The sequence below is a fragment of the Belonocnema kinseyi genome, chromosome 3 (genome assembly GCF_010883055.1).
Source record: "Belonocnema kinseyi isolate 2016_QV_RU_SX_M_011 chromosome 3, B_treatae_v1, whole genome shotgun sequence".
Taxonomy (NCBI): Eukaryota; Metazoa; Arthropoda; class Insecta; order Hymenoptera; family Cynipidae; genus Belonocnema; species Belonocnema kinseyi.
Window position 1 is genome coordinate 56,467,894 of NC_046659.1, and position 19,970 is coordinate 56,487,863.

The 19,970-nt window shown below is 31.0% G+C and overlaps 2 protein-coding genes across 2 annotated transcripts; one reads left to right on the plus strand and one right to left on the minus strand.

Moving 5' to 3' along the window:
- Positions 1 to 1,056: 1,056 nt before the first annotated feature.
- On the plus strand, positions 1,057 to 9,103 carry LOC117168962 (probable peroxisomal membrane protein PEX13). Its single transcript, XM_033354966.1, has 5 exons — positions 1,057 to 1,518; positions 1,604 to 1,912; positions 2,425 to 2,672; positions 2,751 to 2,936; positions 7,616 to 9,103. Exons 1-5 carry the CDS (start codon positions 1,451 to 1,453, stop codon positions 8,041 to 8,043), a joined length of 1,239 nt encoding a protein of 412 aa, XP_033210857.1. The 5' UTR covers positions 1,057 to 1,450; the 3' UTR covers positions 8,044 to 9,103.
- A 64-nt stretch (positions 9,104 to 9,167) lies between these two features.
- Positions 9,168 to 13,904, minus strand: LOC117168963 (cytochrome c oxidase subunit 5B, mitochondrial-like). The gene is made up of 3 exons (XM_033354967.1): positions 13,737 to 13,904; positions 13,491 to 13,564; positions 9,168 to 9,476 (listed from the first exon to the last, which is right to left on the minus strand). The coding sequence occupies exons 1-3, from the start codon at positions 13,816 to 13,818 to the stop codon at positions 9,261 to 9,263; spliced, it is 372 nt and encodes a 123-aa protein (XP_033210858.1). The 5' UTR covers positions 13,819 to 13,904; the 3' UTR covers positions 9,168 to 9,260.
- Between the last annotated feature and the right edge of the window lie 6,066 nt (positions 13,905 to 19,970).

Sequence of the window (19,970 nt, forward strand, 5' to 3'; positions counted from 1 at the left end):
GCCAATTAGCACAAATGGTAAGTTCCGACAGTGCCTACAAGTGTGCCTACTGGCCGCTAAATGGCAATACCGGTTTCATATGTATACACCTGGTATGTCTTGGGTACGTACCTGAACGTAGAATTTTCCGCTCTATCGATTGCAGATGTAAAAAAGGGGGTTTCCATTAAATAAAAACAAAGTTGACCTTCAAAAAGCCATGAAGATCAACTTCAAGGTCAAAATGAAGGTCACCATTGAGATGCTGGCAATATAAAAAATCTGCCAATTATTATTGTTTTCTGCGCAATCAAAATTAAAATTTTCGATTTTCGAAGAAAATCCAAACATTTCTTATGATAATCTTGTAGGGCTTTCAAAAAGCAATGTTTTTCTTTTCTTGAATTTTTTTCATATCGTGCGTTTTTTCGCTTAAAATTTTGATTTTTCGGTTGATTTTAAAAATTTTGAAAATGCTATAACTCTGAGAATTTTCTTTTTATCGAAAAAAGTCATTAGGAAAAATTATTTGTCCTTTGAATACTATAAACATCCGTACATAGAATTTTCTAATTCTGAAAAAAGTGGTCTGAAAAATTTTCAAAATGCGCTCACTTTTTGAATTTTTATCAAAAATGGCTGGTTAACGAACTCGTCTTTTCTTTTAGGACCCAAAAAAAGTGTGCCAAAGATGGATTCGATCCGTTCATTTTTTCGAGAGTTATCGTGTTTACGGACAGACGGCCGGACGGACGGAGAGACAGATGCCATCGTAAAAACTTGATTACTTACAAAGTGAAGTTAGCTAATGGTTGATGTGAAATTACCTAATTAACTCGCTTGGAAAAAATAACTTCAGTATTGTACACAGATTGTGATAATTTGGAAATTATTTCTTTAGTCACGAAATAATTCCAGCATACATGTTCTGAATTGTTTCAGTATTTGTTATATAACTTAGACACAAGTTATTTTCAAATTTGTATTATGTATTCCCGCAATTTCCGACTGCCATCTAGTGCCAAACGAGTGAGTCTATCATTGCTCTCATAATATGACGTGTTTAAAATGTAGGAAAACTGAAGGAAAAATAGTGTTGGTTTCTGGTTTTCCTCGTTCTTCTTGCTGAGAAACTGAAAAATATCGAAAGAATAAGTTTTTTATTTACATTAGTACTAGCTATGCTTGGCATCCAATAAACGACAATGACAACCGTGTTCTAGTGTTTTCAATCAGTTATTTTTACCAATGCTGTTGTTACATCGTCTGCTTCTTGGGATTTGACAGTTCTCTGGAACTTTATAACTTTTATCCAGACACCTAAATGAATCGTCATGCACGAAAGATTAACCTTTGACCGATATAGATAACACCTCTAAAAAGTAAATAAGTTGCGTAGGCTGACACTTTCGATAATATTTTTTCAATAACTTGTGCTGTTTTGTTCGAGGGAGTTTAATTTGTGTCAAAAATGAATCAACAGCGATCAAACTCTATTAATTCAAACACTTTTAGAAACTCATCTAACGTTCTAACCAGGTATTTTGAAGTGTGATTAAATTATTTTATGTTAAAAAAGTGTTCCGTATTTTTTTCATTTCGAATGTGTTGATTTTTTGTGCAGTGGATCTGGACCACAAATTGTCGGGACAAATGTTCAATCAATTCCACCCCCAGTACCACCTCGCCGACCAAATTCTTCTTATACTGGTTATAATAATTACTCAGGAATTGGTTCTTCTTATTTAGGAGGAGGTATAGGAGGCGGATATGGAATGGGAAGTAGTTTGGGTTACAGAGGTTATGGGGGTTACGGAGGTTATAGTTCCTTAGGCAGTTATGGATCGTACGGTGGTGGTGGATACGGATCTTATGGGTATCCACCATACAACGGTGGGCAATTCGTAGCTCCTAGTGGAGATGTCGAAAACAGGTTTGTTTTTCTTTGAAAAATTATGTTCTTTCTTCAATTTTGTTTACAATAGCAGGGCCTGAGTTCGATTCATTTTTGGATATTTTTCCTGCTTTCTTCTTGTCTGATTTATATCTGCTGCGTAGATTCCAAAAGATTAACAGGGCCTGTAAAGAATAATTCACGTGGAAAAAGTGACTACTGTCATCTACTTAAAAATTATCATTTAATTACGCATTTCTTTTATCGGCTTGCATTTACAATATTAGATGAAATATCAATATAAGAGAAAGAGAAACTGCCACATTCTTCAATCATTTTGTTGCAGATCAATTGTATACCTTCCGATTTAGAGTAGGAACTGTAAAGCGAGAAAATCACTATAGATTCTATACATAAAGTAGCTATATTTTTTTTTTTCCTAGAAAGAATCTAAAATGAGACGGAGGAGTCACTTGCAGTGACTTTTATTACAAAAAAGTGACTGTGTGGCAGCCTTGAAGTTTAATAAAAATGGATCTTCCTTATTTTAGATTTGTGCAATACGCAGAAGAAAGCACCAGGCCAGCTTTTCAGTCTATAGAGGCGATGGTACACACATTTTCATCCGTCACAATGATGTTAGAATCGACATTTTTCGCAATGACGAGTTCCTTCAGAGCAATTTTAGGTGTCGCTGATAACATGGGAAAATTACGAGCAATGTTTGGCCAAATGTTAAGCAGTTTCGCTTTAGTACGTTTTTTAAAATGGCTGTATTGGAGAGCAAAACGCTTGCTTGGTAAGATCAAAAAAAAAATTTTCCCTAATTTTTTAATATAAATATTCATTTTTTGAAGGCAAATATTTTCTCCTTCAGGTTTACGAGGCCACGATCCTAACGATGAATCCGCTTGGGAACAAACTGTATCCGAAGTAATGAGTGGAACAGGAACTGAACCTACGCCTTCTACTTGGCCCATTTTCATGTTCCTAAGCTTGCTAGTCGCTGCTCCATATTTAGTTCACAAATTAGTCAGTAGCACCAAAAATCCAAATTTTCAAGGTAAACCATGTTTTTTGAATCTAGAGAATTAATATTTTTCTTTTTTTATCATTTATCCGCTTGCATTTTTAAGGCAAGTGCAGGATTCGTGCTCACGCCTCTATTGACACTATTTAACCCTTCTTTTCAGGGAAGACACTATTTTGAAAAAAAATGCCACTAATGTCACTATTTTCTCGTAATTGCCTGTTAATGCGACTATTTTTTATTTTCTCTTTCAAAACATTTCGAACTTCGATGATATCTCCGGCCATACGTACAATTATTATTTTTCATATTTACAAAAAAATCAACATTTTAATTTTTTTAATTACAATTTTTTGCTGATATATAAATTAATCAAGGTACGTATATCCGTAGATATTCAAGAGGATAAAAAAATATATATAATAAATGTCCTGAATCTCACCTTGCAATGTTCCCTGACAAGCGGACTTTTTCTTGGTTGAACGAACATCGTCCCAAGCAACAGCACTTGAATTACGTAAGAGCTCAAAGATGTCTGATTCATTTACGTACTTTTTAACAATTTGCAAGTAAAACAAATGAATCGTAGCAATTTTAGAGAAATTTAATTTGAATTGAACTTTACGCGCCAAAGAAACCTGATGAGTGAAAAACGAACCTAGCCAACAACAATTTAAAAAAAACGTCAGGGAGTGTTATTGGTCTACCTGGATAACGTTGAACTTGAATGGGTTTCCTTCATGCAGTTGTCCCGAAATGTACGTAGTCTGCCACTAATCAAATTCAGACAAATTTTGCGATAAGGGTAGTTTTATGGGGTTACTAAACATTGATTCCTTACAACATTGAGTCGATACAAAATCATGTGACCGATCTACCTAGATAAGGTCGAATTTATATGGGTTTCACTCAAAAAATGTACATCTTCTACTACCAATCAAATTCAAACCAATTTTGCGACAATGTAATTTTTTTGGGGATGCTAGAATTTTATACCGCAGAATATGGGGTCTGTCGACAACCCACGTGACTGATATACCTGGATAAGTTCGACATTTGAGGTGTTTCGATAGGTGCAGAGTCGAAAAGATTCTCAAAGGTCTTCTCATCAAACGTAGTCATATTTCACGTTAGGGGTGGTTTCCTAGGCTAGTTGGAACATAATTCCTTACCATGTTAACCCGCTGGGAAAATCAAGGAACCGAATTAACTTAATAAAATCGAATTTTCACAAGTTCGAATCTTGAATATTTATGAGCATAAACGCCATTACCCTGTATTTGAAGTAGATAATAAAACTGTGACTTGATATTATGTGATAATTATGTACTGAACGGGGTAGCATCCCTAATCACACGGCTGCTTTTTAGGGTTTCAACATTATTTCAACTTATCTTTGAAAATAGTTTTAATCACTAATTGAAAAAAATAGTTTAGAAAAAGTCTGCTCTCAACAAATTTTAAATCATTCTGAACATTTAGATTGTTCATTATATGAGCATGGATTTTTTTCGTTAAGAATTTATTGTGCTTGTTTTGTAAAAGATGTTGCAATTTTAGCTTATATATTATGGGGGTTATTTCTGTCAAGATTAGGGGTCAGAAATAATTATGCTCAAAAGAACCATTTTATTATTTTATAAGTAAGTTCCTTCTATGTAGATAACGACTTTTTTCAATACGTGTTTTCATTACAGGGTCTTGCTTTTTTATATAAGGGTTAATTTTACAAAAGCGATTGATATGTCATTGGAAAATAAAGAAAGAGCACAAAAATCCCAGCAGTTAATGTGTACAATTTTTGGCATCATTCTGTAGGTTTGTATTCGGATACAAATACGGGGGTTGTTTTTGTAACGATTAGGGGTGAAAAATAATTTTGATCCTCAGTTATGCTTTAAAAATACTGTGTTAATATGTTATAAGTATTTTACATCTAGATGGTTTCTTTTTTCTAAATATGTTTTTGCAGCACAAAGGGTTGCTTTTTAAAATAAGGATTTAGTTGAAAAAAAGTGTTTCATATCACATTGGAAAGCAGATATATAGCAAAAAATGTAGTCTAGTCATTTTTTAATACTTAAAAAAATACTTTTTTCATTACGGGGGGCGGGGGTAATTTTCTTAAATAAGGGTTCATTTTACAAAAGCGATTCATAGCACATTGTAAAGCCAAAAATTGGAAAAAATCTAACCTAGTAATTTTTTAATTTCATGATTTTTGTAGAGGGTGCCGCTGAGTTGACGGCAAGATAGCGCCGCCCTGTTTTCTCAAAATCTAATAGAGAAAAACAAACTTTTTGTAATTGTGAAAAATAGCAACAAAAAATAGCATAAAATATCTATTATATGACATTTTGCTTTTCGTTAGTGGCGCCGGTGAGTTGTCTGACCTTAATTTATCCATACTGCCATGTAAAGCACATTTTTCTGGCTTGTTTCACTATTTTTCTTGGCACATTATTGAAACCTTATTCGCTTTTGTAATAATTTTCTGTCAGGGAAATTCGTCTAAATGTCAGGGAAAAGTCAGGGAACTGTCAGGGAAATTGAAATATTCAATCTTGTGGCCACCCTGGAACAAAACCTTGAGTTTAATTTTGTACATTTTTTAATATATCTACATTTCATGAGATTCTGATATTAATGATCACAGAATTGTCAACTAAATGATGAATATTTAACTAAAATACTTTCATTTTCAACTAAAAATATTAATTTTTAAACAATAAGATCAATTTTCAAACATAAAGATATTTTTTCAAACAAAAAGATGAATTTTCTACTAAAAATACATTTTTTCAACCAAATAATGAATTTTTAACGGAATACTTGAATTTTGCATTAAAGACAAATATTAAACCAAACAGTTCAATTTTGAACTAAGAAAAAAGAAATTTTAACAGAAAATAGAAATATTGATTTTTAGTTAAAAACATTAATTATCAACCTAACTGATGAATTTTCAAGGAAATGATGAATCTTCAACTGGAATCGTCGAATTTTAAACCAAAAAGATCAGTTTTCAACTAAAAGAATGAATTTTTAACTGTAATAGTTGAATTTTCAACAAAATTAATTTTCACAAGAAAGATAAATAATTGATCTTTTTTGTAAAAATTAATGTTGTCAACCAAAACTGAAATAATTAGGTTTTAAATTTAAAAAATCAATATTTAACCCAAAAAGACGAATTTTAAACTAAGATCATTTTTCAACCAAAAATGGTATAATTAAATTTTCAGTAAAAAAATTAATGTTCAAACAAAGAGATGAATTTTTTAAATTAAAATTATGGAATTCTTAAAAAATATTTCAATTTTCGGCAAAAAAAATTTTTTTATCTAAAGAAAAAACAAGTTTTTAACCAAATAGTTTATTATTCAACTAAAGCAATTAATTTTTAATTAAAATGAAAAATCTTCAACAAAAAAAAAACTAATTTTGATCAAAAGTTTACTTTTTAACCAAGTAATTTTATTTCAGACCTAAAGCATGAATTTTCTACAACAAAAACTCGATTTTTTTAGTAAAAATGCATTTAAACTTTCAGTTAGAGAAATTAATTTTAAACCAAACTGATGAATTTTCAACTAAAATTTTGAATCTTTAACTATAATAGGTGAATTTTTTACCTACCAAAAAGATGAATTTTTAATCATAATGATTAATTTTCTAAAAAAGATCAATTTTCCACAAAGTACACAAATTTGTAAAAAGTTTAATTTTTGAATAAAAAATAAGAATTTTCAACCAAATAGTTGAATTTTCATCCAAAAAAAGAGAAATTTACAACCAAAAATGAAATAGTTGAATTTTCTGTTAAAAATCTAATTCTTAATAAAAAAAAAAAACTGCATTTTCAGGAAAATAGTTTAATTTTCTACTGGAATAGCTAAATTTTTAATTAAAAAAATTATTTTCAATAAAGTTGTTACATTTTCAAGAAAGGATGAATTTTCATTTAAAATTATGAATCTTCAAACAAACAATGTCTTTCACTTTAAACCGCAAGTAGTTGAATTTTTTAACTAAAAAAAGATAAATACTGAACGAAAAATGTATGTAACAACATTTTCTATCATAATTGAGAAAAACTCTCAAAACTACTTAAAGTACTTTCTTTTTTCTTTTTTAATTTGAAAGGGGTAACTTTTAAATTGCGACGAATTATAAATTGAAATAATATGGATTTTTTAAAGTTATTTAAAATGATTGTTTCTGTATATTTGGAATATTATCAATTCGATTATCAAACTTAAGCGAGCGAAAAAAATCTCACACAAAAAACATTGCAGGAGGTTTTTCTTATAATCAACAAAATTCTGTCTGTAATAAAGTATCGATAAAAATGTACACAATCAGCCTCAAAGAACGTTACATTCTTTAAATCATATGATAAGCAAATAGGCCTTTAATCTCATATTCTCCGCTAAGAACAACAAGAATATTACTAATTGAAGTTCTTTATCTGAAACTTTTAATCTGTATTCCTAGAGAAATACATTTTTCGAAATTTTATGTGACTTATGTCACGTATAAGACTTTTTTAAGAGCATTCTAGTCGAGCCGAGCCCTGAATAATGTATATACATGTAAGTTTATAATTGAAGAAATCTGATGAAACTATTTTTCAAAATGTATGCCACTATTAACAATATTTTGTATCTCCGATGTTAGTCATTTTTGTTAAAAATGAGGTTTATTTATAGTTTCAGCCGACAATCCTAAAGACTGGGTAAAATACAACGAGCCGTTGTATACAGCAACGGCTTTGTATGACTTTGTCGCTAGTAGCAGCGAAGAACTGAGTTTAAAGACTGGTCAGAAACTCTGGCTCGCTCCACAGGCTTTGCAGCCAAAGAATTTGCCAGGTTGGTGGAAGGCCACCGATAGCATCAACGTTGGACTAATTCCTGCAACTTATGTAACTATAGTAGGACAATTAAAGAAGAAGCCAGAATCAAATCCTATTATAAGTGAGCCAGTGCCCGAAGAAATTGCCCAAGATTTAAGTGCCACTACAATAGGGATTCCCAAAGAGAAACCGGACGACTGCAATTTAGAAACCGACCAGCAACAAAAACCCTGCGAAAATAGAGAGATTCAAGAAAAGAATGAAGAGATTTTTCAGCAATAATTAAGCATCAAACTATTTGTAAATAACTTATTTTACTTGCAGTACTGGGACTGGAATTGAATTGGAATACCTGATGTCAAAGGTTGACTTGATTTTCACTAGCTTGAAACTGTGAGTCTGATTTAATTTATTGTATCATATTTTAGGATTCACTAGTTATGAGTGAGAAGGAAATCAAAAAATGAACAACTTTTAAATACTAATTAAGCTACTGCACTTTCGTGGCAAAATTAATGATTAAAAATAATATAAGCTATTATTATCTCTAAAATCTAAAAATAATTTGACCGAAAAATGTCTTGATAGACTTGATAAGGATGGAAAAAGTCCCAGATCTGTTTGTCAGGCACGTGACAAGCAAACACTTTTGATTGGAATTAGTCGAGTTAGAATTTTGAAACTAGTCAGCATTCACTTTCCATAGAGATCCTCAAGGGAGAGTTGAGACACGGGTCACTCAAAATCTGATTGGCGCCGCTGTACCGGAACTAGTTAAACTTGTATGAGTTTTGATTGGAATGAGTTGGCGTTATCTTCAAATGACAATTTTATTTTTAAGAGGATTTAATATAGAGAATAGAGACAACGCTCAAACAAGAACATTATTCATTATTGGGAAGGTTAGTTATTAAGGTTAGGAGAAAATATTATTCAGTTTGAAACACATATACTTCAAAATTTTCATAAAAAAAAAGAATTATTAAAAATTAAAACTGTTCAAACTTTTCGTGCCCCATGAAAATATCAAGTTCTGGTACAGCGGCGACTATTGGAGGGGGAAACGTGTCTCAACTCTCCCTAAAGGATCTCTAACTTTCCAGAGAGGAGTTTATTGTATACATTCCTACGACATTAGAACAATAATTATGTCAGCTTCTTCCTTTACTTCATTGAAGTTAAATGAGATTCAAAGTTATAATTCTGACAGGAAATTAACTGGAAGTTAATAGGAAACACGTGTCTCGTTTTCCTTTGGGGATAAATCTATTTGTACCATTTGTAAAAAAAGAAAGCTATAAGTTTATAGATACCGAATAAAGTTCACAGTAAAAAATGTAAATAATTGTTTCCTGACTCGTCCTTCGGTTGGTTTTATTTATAGGTAAATAATATTTACATGAAAATGAAAGATGGATGTGTCTTTATTTTTTGTAACCATACGGCATTTCTAAGTAAAGCTTTTGAACGATTTACTATGTAATTTAATGTTTATTTATTTATTGTGCCGTGATCGGCGTCTTCTCGACCAGTTTGAACCAGTACCCACATTCGCAGCGCCTTGGAGGTCCTGCGTGCACCCACATCCAACAGACGTAAGTTTGTTCCTCTTCACAAATACAACCGATAAGTCGACTATCGAAAGCACTAGGAATAATTATGGGGTTGTCTTTCGTAGTCTCTCGCTTTTTTATTGAGCCCATCATGAAGGGATCCTGAAATCATAAATAAGAAATTTCATTGTAATTACCTCATATGTCAAATTGACGAAATACATGGAAGGTAATTTTATAAATCATGCTAATTGCAAATTGAAAATCTTCGAATTAAATCGGAAGCATTGAAAAGGTATTTTTAAATTGGAAACGTAAAAAAACCGTATCTTGGACCATTTTTACTTTCGAGGTGGGGCTAATTCCTTAGTTTTATGTAAAACGCCTTACTGGTACATATAAATCAATATTAGCGTATTTATAATGAATATGCAAAGTTTACTGGCTCGTCAATAGAATTAATTCTAGACGTAAGTCTGGTATTCTCGGAAAAAATAATTAATCGATAATTAATTACGGAACGTCACTAAGTTACGAGTATTTGAATTTTGACGTCCATTATTGAAAAAAAGCACCAAGTTTGTCTTCAAACTGTAATAGTTTTTGATTAAATTAAGATATTGCAACGATCTTTTCAGATTCTGGTGATTTTTATTGACTATTTGTTATAAAATGTCAAAAATCGATGTTTACAAACAAAAAACACCTATATTTTTTACAATATTCCTTAAACTCGACCTTAAGCAAGATTTTAGAGACTACGAGAATTCTTACATTCACATTCCTGAGAATGTAATGTAATCGTCCAAATTTTTAATCTCTGGTTTTTAACGGATCTTAACGTTTCGGCACTCACAGAATCCGAAAACCATAAAATTTAAACGGTGTCTATCTGTATGTATGGTTACCTGAATGTTGTTTCCGCGCTAATTTTTGAAGGATTTGTCCAATCGAGTCCGCATTTGATACGCTTCCGAAGGTCCCCAAAATAAAGGCTAGGTTGGTTAATCAGATATTTCGAACAAAAACTAAAAAATTGAGTGCATTTTCAAAATTTGGAAATTTTTGTTGTTGAAATTTTATAAATTCTTGTCAAAGTTTCTTACAAATGGGCAAAAGACTTGCAGCAAATTATCCAAATAAAATTTTTAATTTTTATGAAAATTAGAAAAGTTATATACTTTTCAAAAATTTGAAAATCTTTAAAAAATAGAAAAAATTATTTTTTTCATAGATCCAAAAATTTTTACCAGATATAAAATATATTTAAAAACCATTTTAACCGAATTTTTCGATAAGCCCACATTTAAAAAAATTAAAGCCTGTATCATCTAACAGTAGAGCGCGAAGCGCGATTATGGCAATGAGAATGTATTCGTCAAGGCCATAGGTGCTTTGAGAACCTTCTTTAATGTCAAATTGAAAAAAAAAAGGTTCAGCTTTACTTTATGATTGTAGTTTAGGAGGGGTTTGAATTACAGTATTTGATATAATTTGGAGCAATGAGTTTGTCAACTCACCCCCCCCCCCCCCCCCCCCCCCCTACACTGGGGTGTTACATCGATTTTTCCATTTCATATAGGGCACAAATAAAACAAAAAATTATTCGATTTCTTTAATTTTTTTCGAAACCATCTAAATTAACAAATGACAAGCCTAGCCAACAATGCAAATTATTGATGAATAGGACGCAGATCTACGTCGAAACAACGTGCTTTATAGAAGCCCCGTTATTAACGATATTCTGTAATTGTAAAGATAAAAACGAATGTCTTCAAATAGATATTAAGGATTGAAAAGTATTAACTTAGCAGTAATTTTTGGTTATTAATTCCTCTTTACTTTTCCCACCGCAAACTCAAGTTATTTGGATAAGGATTCCTCATTGAAAAAAAACTAACTTCTAAAGTATAGACTAATCATTAGAATTATTTGAATTTGCAAGAAAGAATATGATAGTTTTCTTCTGTGACATCACTCGAGATTTGTAATTTAGCGTTTATTCGATAAGCACAAGCTCGGAAGGGTAAATAAGAACATCGAGTAGGTATTAAAAATTGTTTCTAAAATATAAAATTATATTTCAAGGTTCTAATTTTAATTTTTAATAGTTCTCTACAGTATACTTTACAGTCTTACACTATATGTATTACACACCTTGAAACAAAAATTCCTTTTAATTTACTAAAATTATATAGATATATGTAATTTTGGGGAACATATAAGTGAAAAATTCTAGACATGTCTAGACAGAAAAGTAAAACATTTTATTTCTTGTAATTCAAACATTTTAACCTTCAGATTCTTAAGCTTTTTTGCAGTATAAATTTACTGCTTTGGGACCGTTTTAATCATTTTTTTAGAGCCGGTTTTCCATCCCAACCGGCCAAGTTGTTCCATTATACTCTTGAATGTCAAAATTTCGAAATAATTGTGTAAACAATGATTTAATTGGTCCAAATTATTATTTCTCCAGTATGAATTTGCTAACATTTAATTCTGAATTATTTCAGTTTCAGATATGTTGCTTAACTTTCACCACTTCAAATTCAAAAAGTTCAATTTCGAAGATTTACAATTTTTTAATTCTACGATTTAAATTGTTCATGTTTAACGCTCATTTTTTACCTGGAAAAAAATAATGAGCGGGTTTGCATCCGAAATAAATAATAAAAAATGTAAATCAGTTAATATCTTCTGTTTAGTGTTTTGGATTTTAGAATTCAAACTCTTCAAAATTAAAAAGAAAAATCCATTACTTCAAATGTGATGACAATTTTTTATATTTTTTGCTAATAAGCAGCAATAAAAATTTAAATTTAAAAAAAAATTGTGAAATTTAGAATTTTTCGAAAATTTAGAACAAAAGAAAATTTTTTGGACTGCGTTAAATGCGCACTTGTTGTGGAAAATTGAATATGTCGAATTTAAAATTTCTTCACTTTCAATTCAAGAAACATGGTATTATTTTTCATATATTATTTGCATATTTTCAAAAGATTCTGTATTGCATAACATTTTTTTAACGACTAATTTTTATTACTGTTCACTATCAAAAACTGTAAAAAAAATTGGCGATGATTTTCAAACGCACAGGAGAATTTTAGTTTTCAAATCCGAAAACCCTAGAGTAGATATTAACCTGTTGAAGACATTAATTTTTACCGTTTTCAATTTGGGATTATTCATTCTTAAACCGATGGGTGTTTGAATGTCGCTAGAGCAATTAAAAATAATATATATATTCTTTTATTGAAAAAACATATACCATAAGCTCATGGATATATTGTCTATTTTAATTTAAATGGTAAAGACAAAAATCGTAGAGTAATTCACTACTTTAATTATTTTCCCCGATCACTAAAAATACAGTAACCTTAAAACAAATTTAAATCCGAAATTTATAGTATTCATCAGTACGAGATAAGTAGGAGAAAGCATAAATAAGCTACAATCTTAAAAGTAAAATTTTTCCTAAAACTGAGATAAGTAACACTAAAACTATATGTGAAAGAGAAGATTTTATTACATAAAGTTTATAAGAAGTTTTCATTCTTTTGTTTCTTCAAAATAGTTTATTGTGATTTAAAGTCCATCACAAAGCTGCAGTTTTTTATTAAAATTTTCCATACAAATTCGGACAGTCCCCAAAAATTTGTATACAAAGTATTTCGTACAAATATAATATTTTTATAATAAATAACCATTAAAATAAAAAATTGAAAACGAAAATTCTGAACATGATGGAAGCTTACAATAACGATGCGAACTCTACTGTGTTATTCAACACCAAAAACAGGCCTCCGTCCAAAAATAAAGGATCAATAATATTGTTCTAATTTTATATCTAGAAAATATATGAAAAAATCTGCTAAATATAAAATAGAATACAACAAAAATTATGGATTCTTCTTGTATTTTAAATCATTTGAAATTGCAATAATAATAGATTAAAATTAAATCAATAAAGACGACTGATGAGCAATGGTTCTGTACTTCGAATGGAGTAAAATTGTGAAGTGGCAATTATTCAAGATCCACACTTACACTTACATTCTCCATCAGGGCAAAATCAGTCAAAATGTAGTAACAGTCTTAATATTCAGTCCGAAGAAATTCGAAATATGAGAAATTGATGCAGATAAATCTGGACAATAAAAATCAGAGAAAACTTACATCGTTACCAGCCAAATGTGCGAGCAACTCCTTCTTTTCAAGGCCAGTGGCGAGTTCCAGTGGCTCAGGAAACTCTACAGCAAAAGACAATTGTCAATATAACAAGATTAGACCTTTATAAAGAGTTTTAAACTTTAAAAATCACCAAAAATTAACGTTAACCCACGTTACGTAATGTGCCAAAACTGAAGGAAAAATACTTCTACGCCCTAGGTTAAGGTTCTACTTGATATAAGGGATATTTACTTTTCAAGTCACATCGCGCTGCAGAGTACGAAAATGCTCGTCGTGAATTTCTCAAAATAAGTCGACTGCAAAGTGATGCCATTTTCTAAAAGTCACTCAAATCAGAAAAGTTTTCTCCGAAATGACCGACACGGGATACAACTCCTAGAGCCGATGAAGACGTTCGATTTTTTAAAACGACTAACCTGACATCTGCTGACATTTGCGAATATTCCTAAAGTCTCGTTCACATTTCACTCATTATTTCAGAGTTTCGATTTTTGAAAAAAAACTAATATGAAAAATAGTATTTTGTTTTGGGTTTTTGCTGAACCGAATATGGAAAATATAACAGAAAAATGTTTTTTTTTTGTCGAACTAATTAGGTATTTCAGGTTAGGTGGCGGATATCCAAGATCCAAGATGTCAGCACATCGAATTAGAGTTCTAAAGAGTTCATGTGACCGAGAATCTGTCCGGGAGCACGGCAATATGACCGAGGATTTCTTTCATGAATGTGCTCTTCGGAAATTTATAAGCACGTGAAGTTGGCACCCCAACTCTAAAATATTAGATTTTCTTTATATGGAATCGTTTGGTGGTTGGTGGTCTTTGGTGGTCAACTTTAAAGGTTTGGTGGTCAAAATTGAAAAAGTTATTGATTTTTCAAATTTGGGGTGTCAACTTCACGGTGGCACAGCACTTTTTAATATTTTCAAAAAATTCTTTTTGGTATCGTTTGGTGGTCGCTTCATGGTGTTTGGTAGTCGACCGTGAACGTTTGGTGGCCAAAATAAAAAAAGTTATCGAGTTTTCAAAATTGGTGCGTCAACTTCCGTTAGCACACCACTTCAATTTTCTTTTTTAATTCCTTATGATATCGTTTGTTGGTGTTTGGTAGTGATTTCTGAACGTTTGGTGGTCGAAATTACAGGATATATCGGATCTTTTAGAAAATACATGTGGCCCGTGATAGGACTCTGCGCATGCTTATGCGCATGTGTGATTGGTCCACCTTTTGCAATACATTTTATTCTCGGCTACCTTCAAAAACGTATCATTTCAATCAATTTATATTATTAAAATTTATAATATCCATTGGCATAGTTTGTGTCGTTTGTTCAAAAATGGAATCGTTTAATTTTTATTTTGGTTTTTTACGTATAAAACAAAAACCAAGCATCCTATCAAACAAGTATTCAAAACAAATTTGTAGTTCTTTTTTGGTTGAACACCTTTTGTCTCATTATTTTTTTATGTGGCTTGTGTCGTTTCTGTCGTTTTGTGTCGTTTGTGTCGTTTATGCTAAGTTCCTATAAATTTTATAAAAGGTTATTAAAGAATAGTGACAGAAATTAAGATTGAACAATTAGCTATGAACCGAAGTTCCTGGATGGTAAATAATATTAATCTTTTAAATTTTGTTTGTATTTTTTTGGGGGCATTCTGAAAATTTTGACAATAATTCCAAATTCAGACAAATTCTCTTCATCTAAAAAACTCATAAAGTGTACTGTAAATTTTTATTTGAAGATTTCTTGAAGAATTCTACACTATCATGTGGAAATATGTACCTGCAGCTAGAAGAGGAAAGTCACATTTTGAGTAAACGAGTTGATAAGGGAAGAGAGAATTTTACAGAAGTTTTCTTCTATGTAATATTTTTAGGACATGCAGTTTCAAAATTTCGTGTCCTTAATAAATATTTATCTGAAATCCGTTTTTTTTTCTGTCGTAATATAAATATTGGTTCTAAAAAGTTTGTGTAAGTGTATTTCTGAAAAAGTTCATATATTATATATTCTGTTTAAGACATAAAAATCTTTTTTGAGTGCTATAATCCATTGAAAAAATATATATTTCATTCTTGAAGGATAAAAACTTATTAGCTTCTCATTGCAAATATTTTCGCTGCAGAATAGAGAAATCCAGATAACTCTATATGAAACTACTATCAGAAAGCGTTTAAACGATTCTTAATTTTTTTCAAATTGATACTGAATTATGGTTCTGTTACAGTTGTCTTTTTAAGTATTGCTTGATTTAGTTTACAGTAAAGGAACTTATTTCAATGTACAATGCCTTAATGAATTTTCCGGACCAGGACTTTGAGTCAATTTCCAAAGATAACCTTGTAATTAAAAGTCGAAAAACTTAAAATATAAAATGATAAGAGAGTTCAGATTTCCAAAATAATAAAACCTATAATGTTGGAAAACTTAAAAACTACAATTATGTACAATTATACTTGCCAAACAGCGTTCACATTGAAAAAGAGCATTTTGAAATTCAAATTTCGCACCAATCACACATGCGCATAAGCATGCGCAGAGTCCTATCACCGGCCACATGTATTTTCTAAAAGATCCGATATATCCTGTAATTTCGACCACCAAACGTTCAGATATCACTACCAAACACCAACAAACGACCACCAAACGATGTCATAAGGAATTAAAAAAGAAAATTGAAGTGGGGTTCTAACGGAAGTTGACGCACCAATTTTGAAAACTCGATAACTTTTTTTTATTTTGACCACCAAACGTTCACGTTCGACTACCAAACACCACCAAATGACCACCAAACGATACCAAAAAGAATTTGTTGAAAATATTAAAAAGTGCTGTGCCACCGTGAAGTTGGCACCCCAAATTTGAAAAATCAATAACTTTTTCAATTTTGACTACCAAACCTTCAAAGTTGACCACCAAACACCACCAAACGACCACCAAACGATTCCATACAAAAAATCTGATATTTTAGAGTTGGGGTGCCAACTTCACGGGCTTAGAATTTATGTGAATTTAAAAACATTATTTTGTTCGTATAACCTTTGAAAAGCGAATCTTGTAGTTTGTACAATTATTTTTAATTATTCTATGCGAATGCGACTGAGTTATAGAATTTGAAATGCAAAAATATTCTTAAACATTTGATACTGAGTTTTAGGAATGTTATGGTTTTAAAGGGTTTATTATAAACATAAGAATGTTCTACATGTTAGTGATAGTTTCGTATTTAGAAGTAATATTTGAAACGCAAAAATATTCTTCAATATTTGATACTGCGAGTTTAAAAATTGTTGCAGTTTTAAAAATTTCATCAAAAAAAAATAAGGATGTTCCATACTGATAGAAATCTCAGAGTATTTGTTAAATATTGTCAAGGCTCTGAAAATCTCTGAGGAATTCTCTACAGGTACTCAGGTAGATATATTTAAGGGTTCGGGTAATTCGTTTAAATATTTTGAAAGCTTTAAAATATCCTTTCCGAAATAGAAATAAAAATATGATCATAAATAACAAACAGTAAGGCTGAAATCGAAATAAGAATTCGAACATAAATAACACGCGGAGAGGCTATCTCAATAGAGTAGCCGACACTCAAGGGTTGTTTGTCAGGGTATCTTTACACGGAGGTCGAATTTGAATAAACTGATCAATTAATTTGACACATCGAGTTCGCATCTACGTCCTCAACCAACCAAATTTGCCATAAACCAACAAAGCAGCTAGAAATGAATCATATGAAAAATATTAATTCCACGATTAAATTAAAACAGGTCTCAGTGAAAAGGTACCCTTAAGCTTTTGAATTAAAATTTAGAAATGGATTTTTCTAAATTTCATAGTCAACAGCCTAAAAATAATGATTCGGAATCTACAAGTTTCGATGATTTCAGATATCTAACTTTTTTCTTTTTCAATGTTTAAAATTTGAATTAATACAACGTTTCTCGTAAGGATACCTTGTCCTAAAGCCCTGTTGTGAATTAATCGTGGAATTAGTGATCAAACGAACTTACCTGTACGTGAAGTTCGATCATAATTATACGAAGGCTTCGCTTGAAGAGATTATATGATATCAGAGATTAGGTGGGAGATTGCTTATTCCGTGTATTTGATTTCGACCGACTTACTGCAGCGCGCCCTGCTTGCCTTAGCCCTTTATGACTTATTGTTATTTTTCGGGAACTAAAATGAAAGGTGGCTTACCTGCTACTCACTTGGTAAATCAGGGTACAATTTGATAAAGTCGGCAGAGAAGATCGGAGTTGGTAACAATTATACATAATAAAATAATAAATGAAGAAAAATGTATCAAATCTACTCCTTTAAACTTAATTATTTAACTAAGCCTTGGCTTTAATGATTTTTTCAACTAGAAAATGTTAATATAATAAAGATAATTTTTTATTTATTATCTCCAGTTCAATTCAATTAAAACTTAGTCAATATCGTAAAAAAATGTTAAATTCTTAGTATTTGATATGTATATACAAATAGGAGAGAAGTACTGTCTTGATTTGGAAGAACACCGTTATCTGCATTTTGGATAAGGCCTTTGAGCCGCCTAACGTTAATTGCTTCAGGTGACTTTACCCGATTAGCATTTAACGGTGTTCTTCCAAATCACGGCAGAATAGACATGTCGTTGACGGATCTAAATAACGAGCTAGCTGTTCTACCTAGATCTTGCATTGCTAAACCTCTATTGCTTTCGCAAACCAACATGGTCTACTCCCCCTTGTAACTTATGATCAATCCCCGCGCCAAAGTTAGGTAGCATGTGGCTAGTCCCCTCCTATTCCTATGTCCATCAGAGGCGGTGGAGCCATGCCAAGGGTACATTGAATTTGAAAATTATCCTTGAATTATTATTATATAAACTCCTAATCTGTTAACAAAACATAATAATAATAATTTGAAATTGAAATAATATATATTAAAATAATTAGGTATAATTATTCATATTATTATTATCAAAGTATTATTGTTCTAAAAACTGAAGATAATAAATTAAAAATTTTTATTTATTATAATAACATTTTATAGTTGAAAAAATCATTAAAACCAATGCTTAGTTAAATAATTAATTTTAAACTGTAATGCGAAATTCAACAATTTTGAAGGAATACTTAAAATTGTATACATTGAAACATTTAGCAGGTAAAAATTAAAGAATTTTACAAGTTAATAGTTAAAGGGGTTTGTTGAAACTTGATTTTTGTTGTTGAAGATTTAACATTTTAGTTGAAATTCATCTACTTGGTTGAAACCCCGTTTTTTTTAAATTTTAAAATTAACTTTTTTGAACTAAAAATACATTTTTTTGGTTAAAACATTACGATTTTAGTTGCATATTTAGCTCTTTGGATAGAAAATGAATTATATTGTTGGAAATTAATGTTTTTATTTGAAAATTCAGCTATTTCATTTTTGGTTGAAAATGTATCTTTTGACTTCTTCGAAGTAAGTGGGTAAAAATTCATGCATTCTGTTGAAAATTCATTTTTGTTGTTGAAAATATTAATTTCTTTAAACTGCCAATTCAACTATTCCATTTATTCCATTCTTGTTTGTTTGTCAATTGAACTATATGTCGTTTAAAATTCGCCTTTTTTTAAAGAAAATGAATGTTTTTTCATGTAAAATTACAAAACTTAAACAATTACTTTTTTTAAATAGTGTTTTAACCGTAATAAGCTGCTCGCCAGGTGACACAACGGACCTCTTTCAGAGATATGGAAAAAAGAAAAAGGGAGAGGGTCGCCGCCCAGGCGGCCACCCCACTCCCGCTCAGCACTTACTCATGGCTCATTTATTCAGAGTACATTATGCCCCAAAATTGTTAAAAATCTGCTAGGGAGGGATTTAAAAAGGATTTATTTTTACTTGGGAGGGATATAATCTCTTCGAGCGAAGCCTTCGTATAATTATGATCGAACTTCACGTACAGTAAGTTCGTTTGATCACTAATTATACTTTATATGCTTCGCTCTCGAGATTATATGATATATGTAGTTTTTTAGAGTATTTAAACCATTTTAGCATGATTTAGACTTTTATTTATGTCATTTAATGCTTACAAAACGCTATGACCTACATTCTACAATATCAATTATCTCTTTGCAATATCGCTGACACGAATCTAGTACAATTTTTTGCTATGGGTCTATTATAATAACGCGCAAAAACTTCTGATCTAACAGACCAGCCTGCCGATTTTCTTATTGTTTCCAAATCTACGTTCCGATTATGGGCTGCCGACGTGGATGCGAGCCTAGTGGAATGACCCGAAAATACTGTTGTATCTATACCGGCTTCTAACAAAACTGTTTTTACACGGAAAACAAATTCTTGAGGCGAACGAGTGAATCAAGAATATATTAAACTCAAAGAAAGTGTGCGCTTGGATTAGGTAAAACGTTTAGTTAGAAGAGTTAAACATTTAGTTACTTTATGTAAATTGTTC

Coding starts and splice junctions, on each gene's coding strand:
- LOC117168962 (XM_033354966.1), top strand. CDS start 1,451: ATGAATCAACAGCGATCAAACTCTATTAATTCAAACACTTTTAGAAAC. Junction 1,913..2,424: donor AGTGGAGATGTCGAAAACAG/GTTTGTTTTTCT, acceptor TCCTTATTTTAG/ATTTGTGCAATACGCAGAAG. Junction 2,937..7,615: donor CAAAAATCCAAATTTTCAAG/GTAAACCATGTT, acceptor GTTTATTTATAG/TTTCAGCCGACAATCCTAAA.
- LOC117168963 (XM_033354967.1), bottom strand. CDS start 13,818: ATGGCATCACTTTGCAGTCGACTTATTTTGAGAAATTCACGACGAGCA. Junction 13,565..13,736: donor AGCGCGATGTGACTTGAAAA/GTAAATATCCCT, acceptor CTTTTGCTGTAG/AGTTTCCTGAGCCACTGGAA. Junction 9,477..13,490: donor CACATTTGGCTGGTAACGAT/GTAAGTTTTCTC, acceptor TTATGATTTCAG/GATCCCTTCATGATGGGCTC.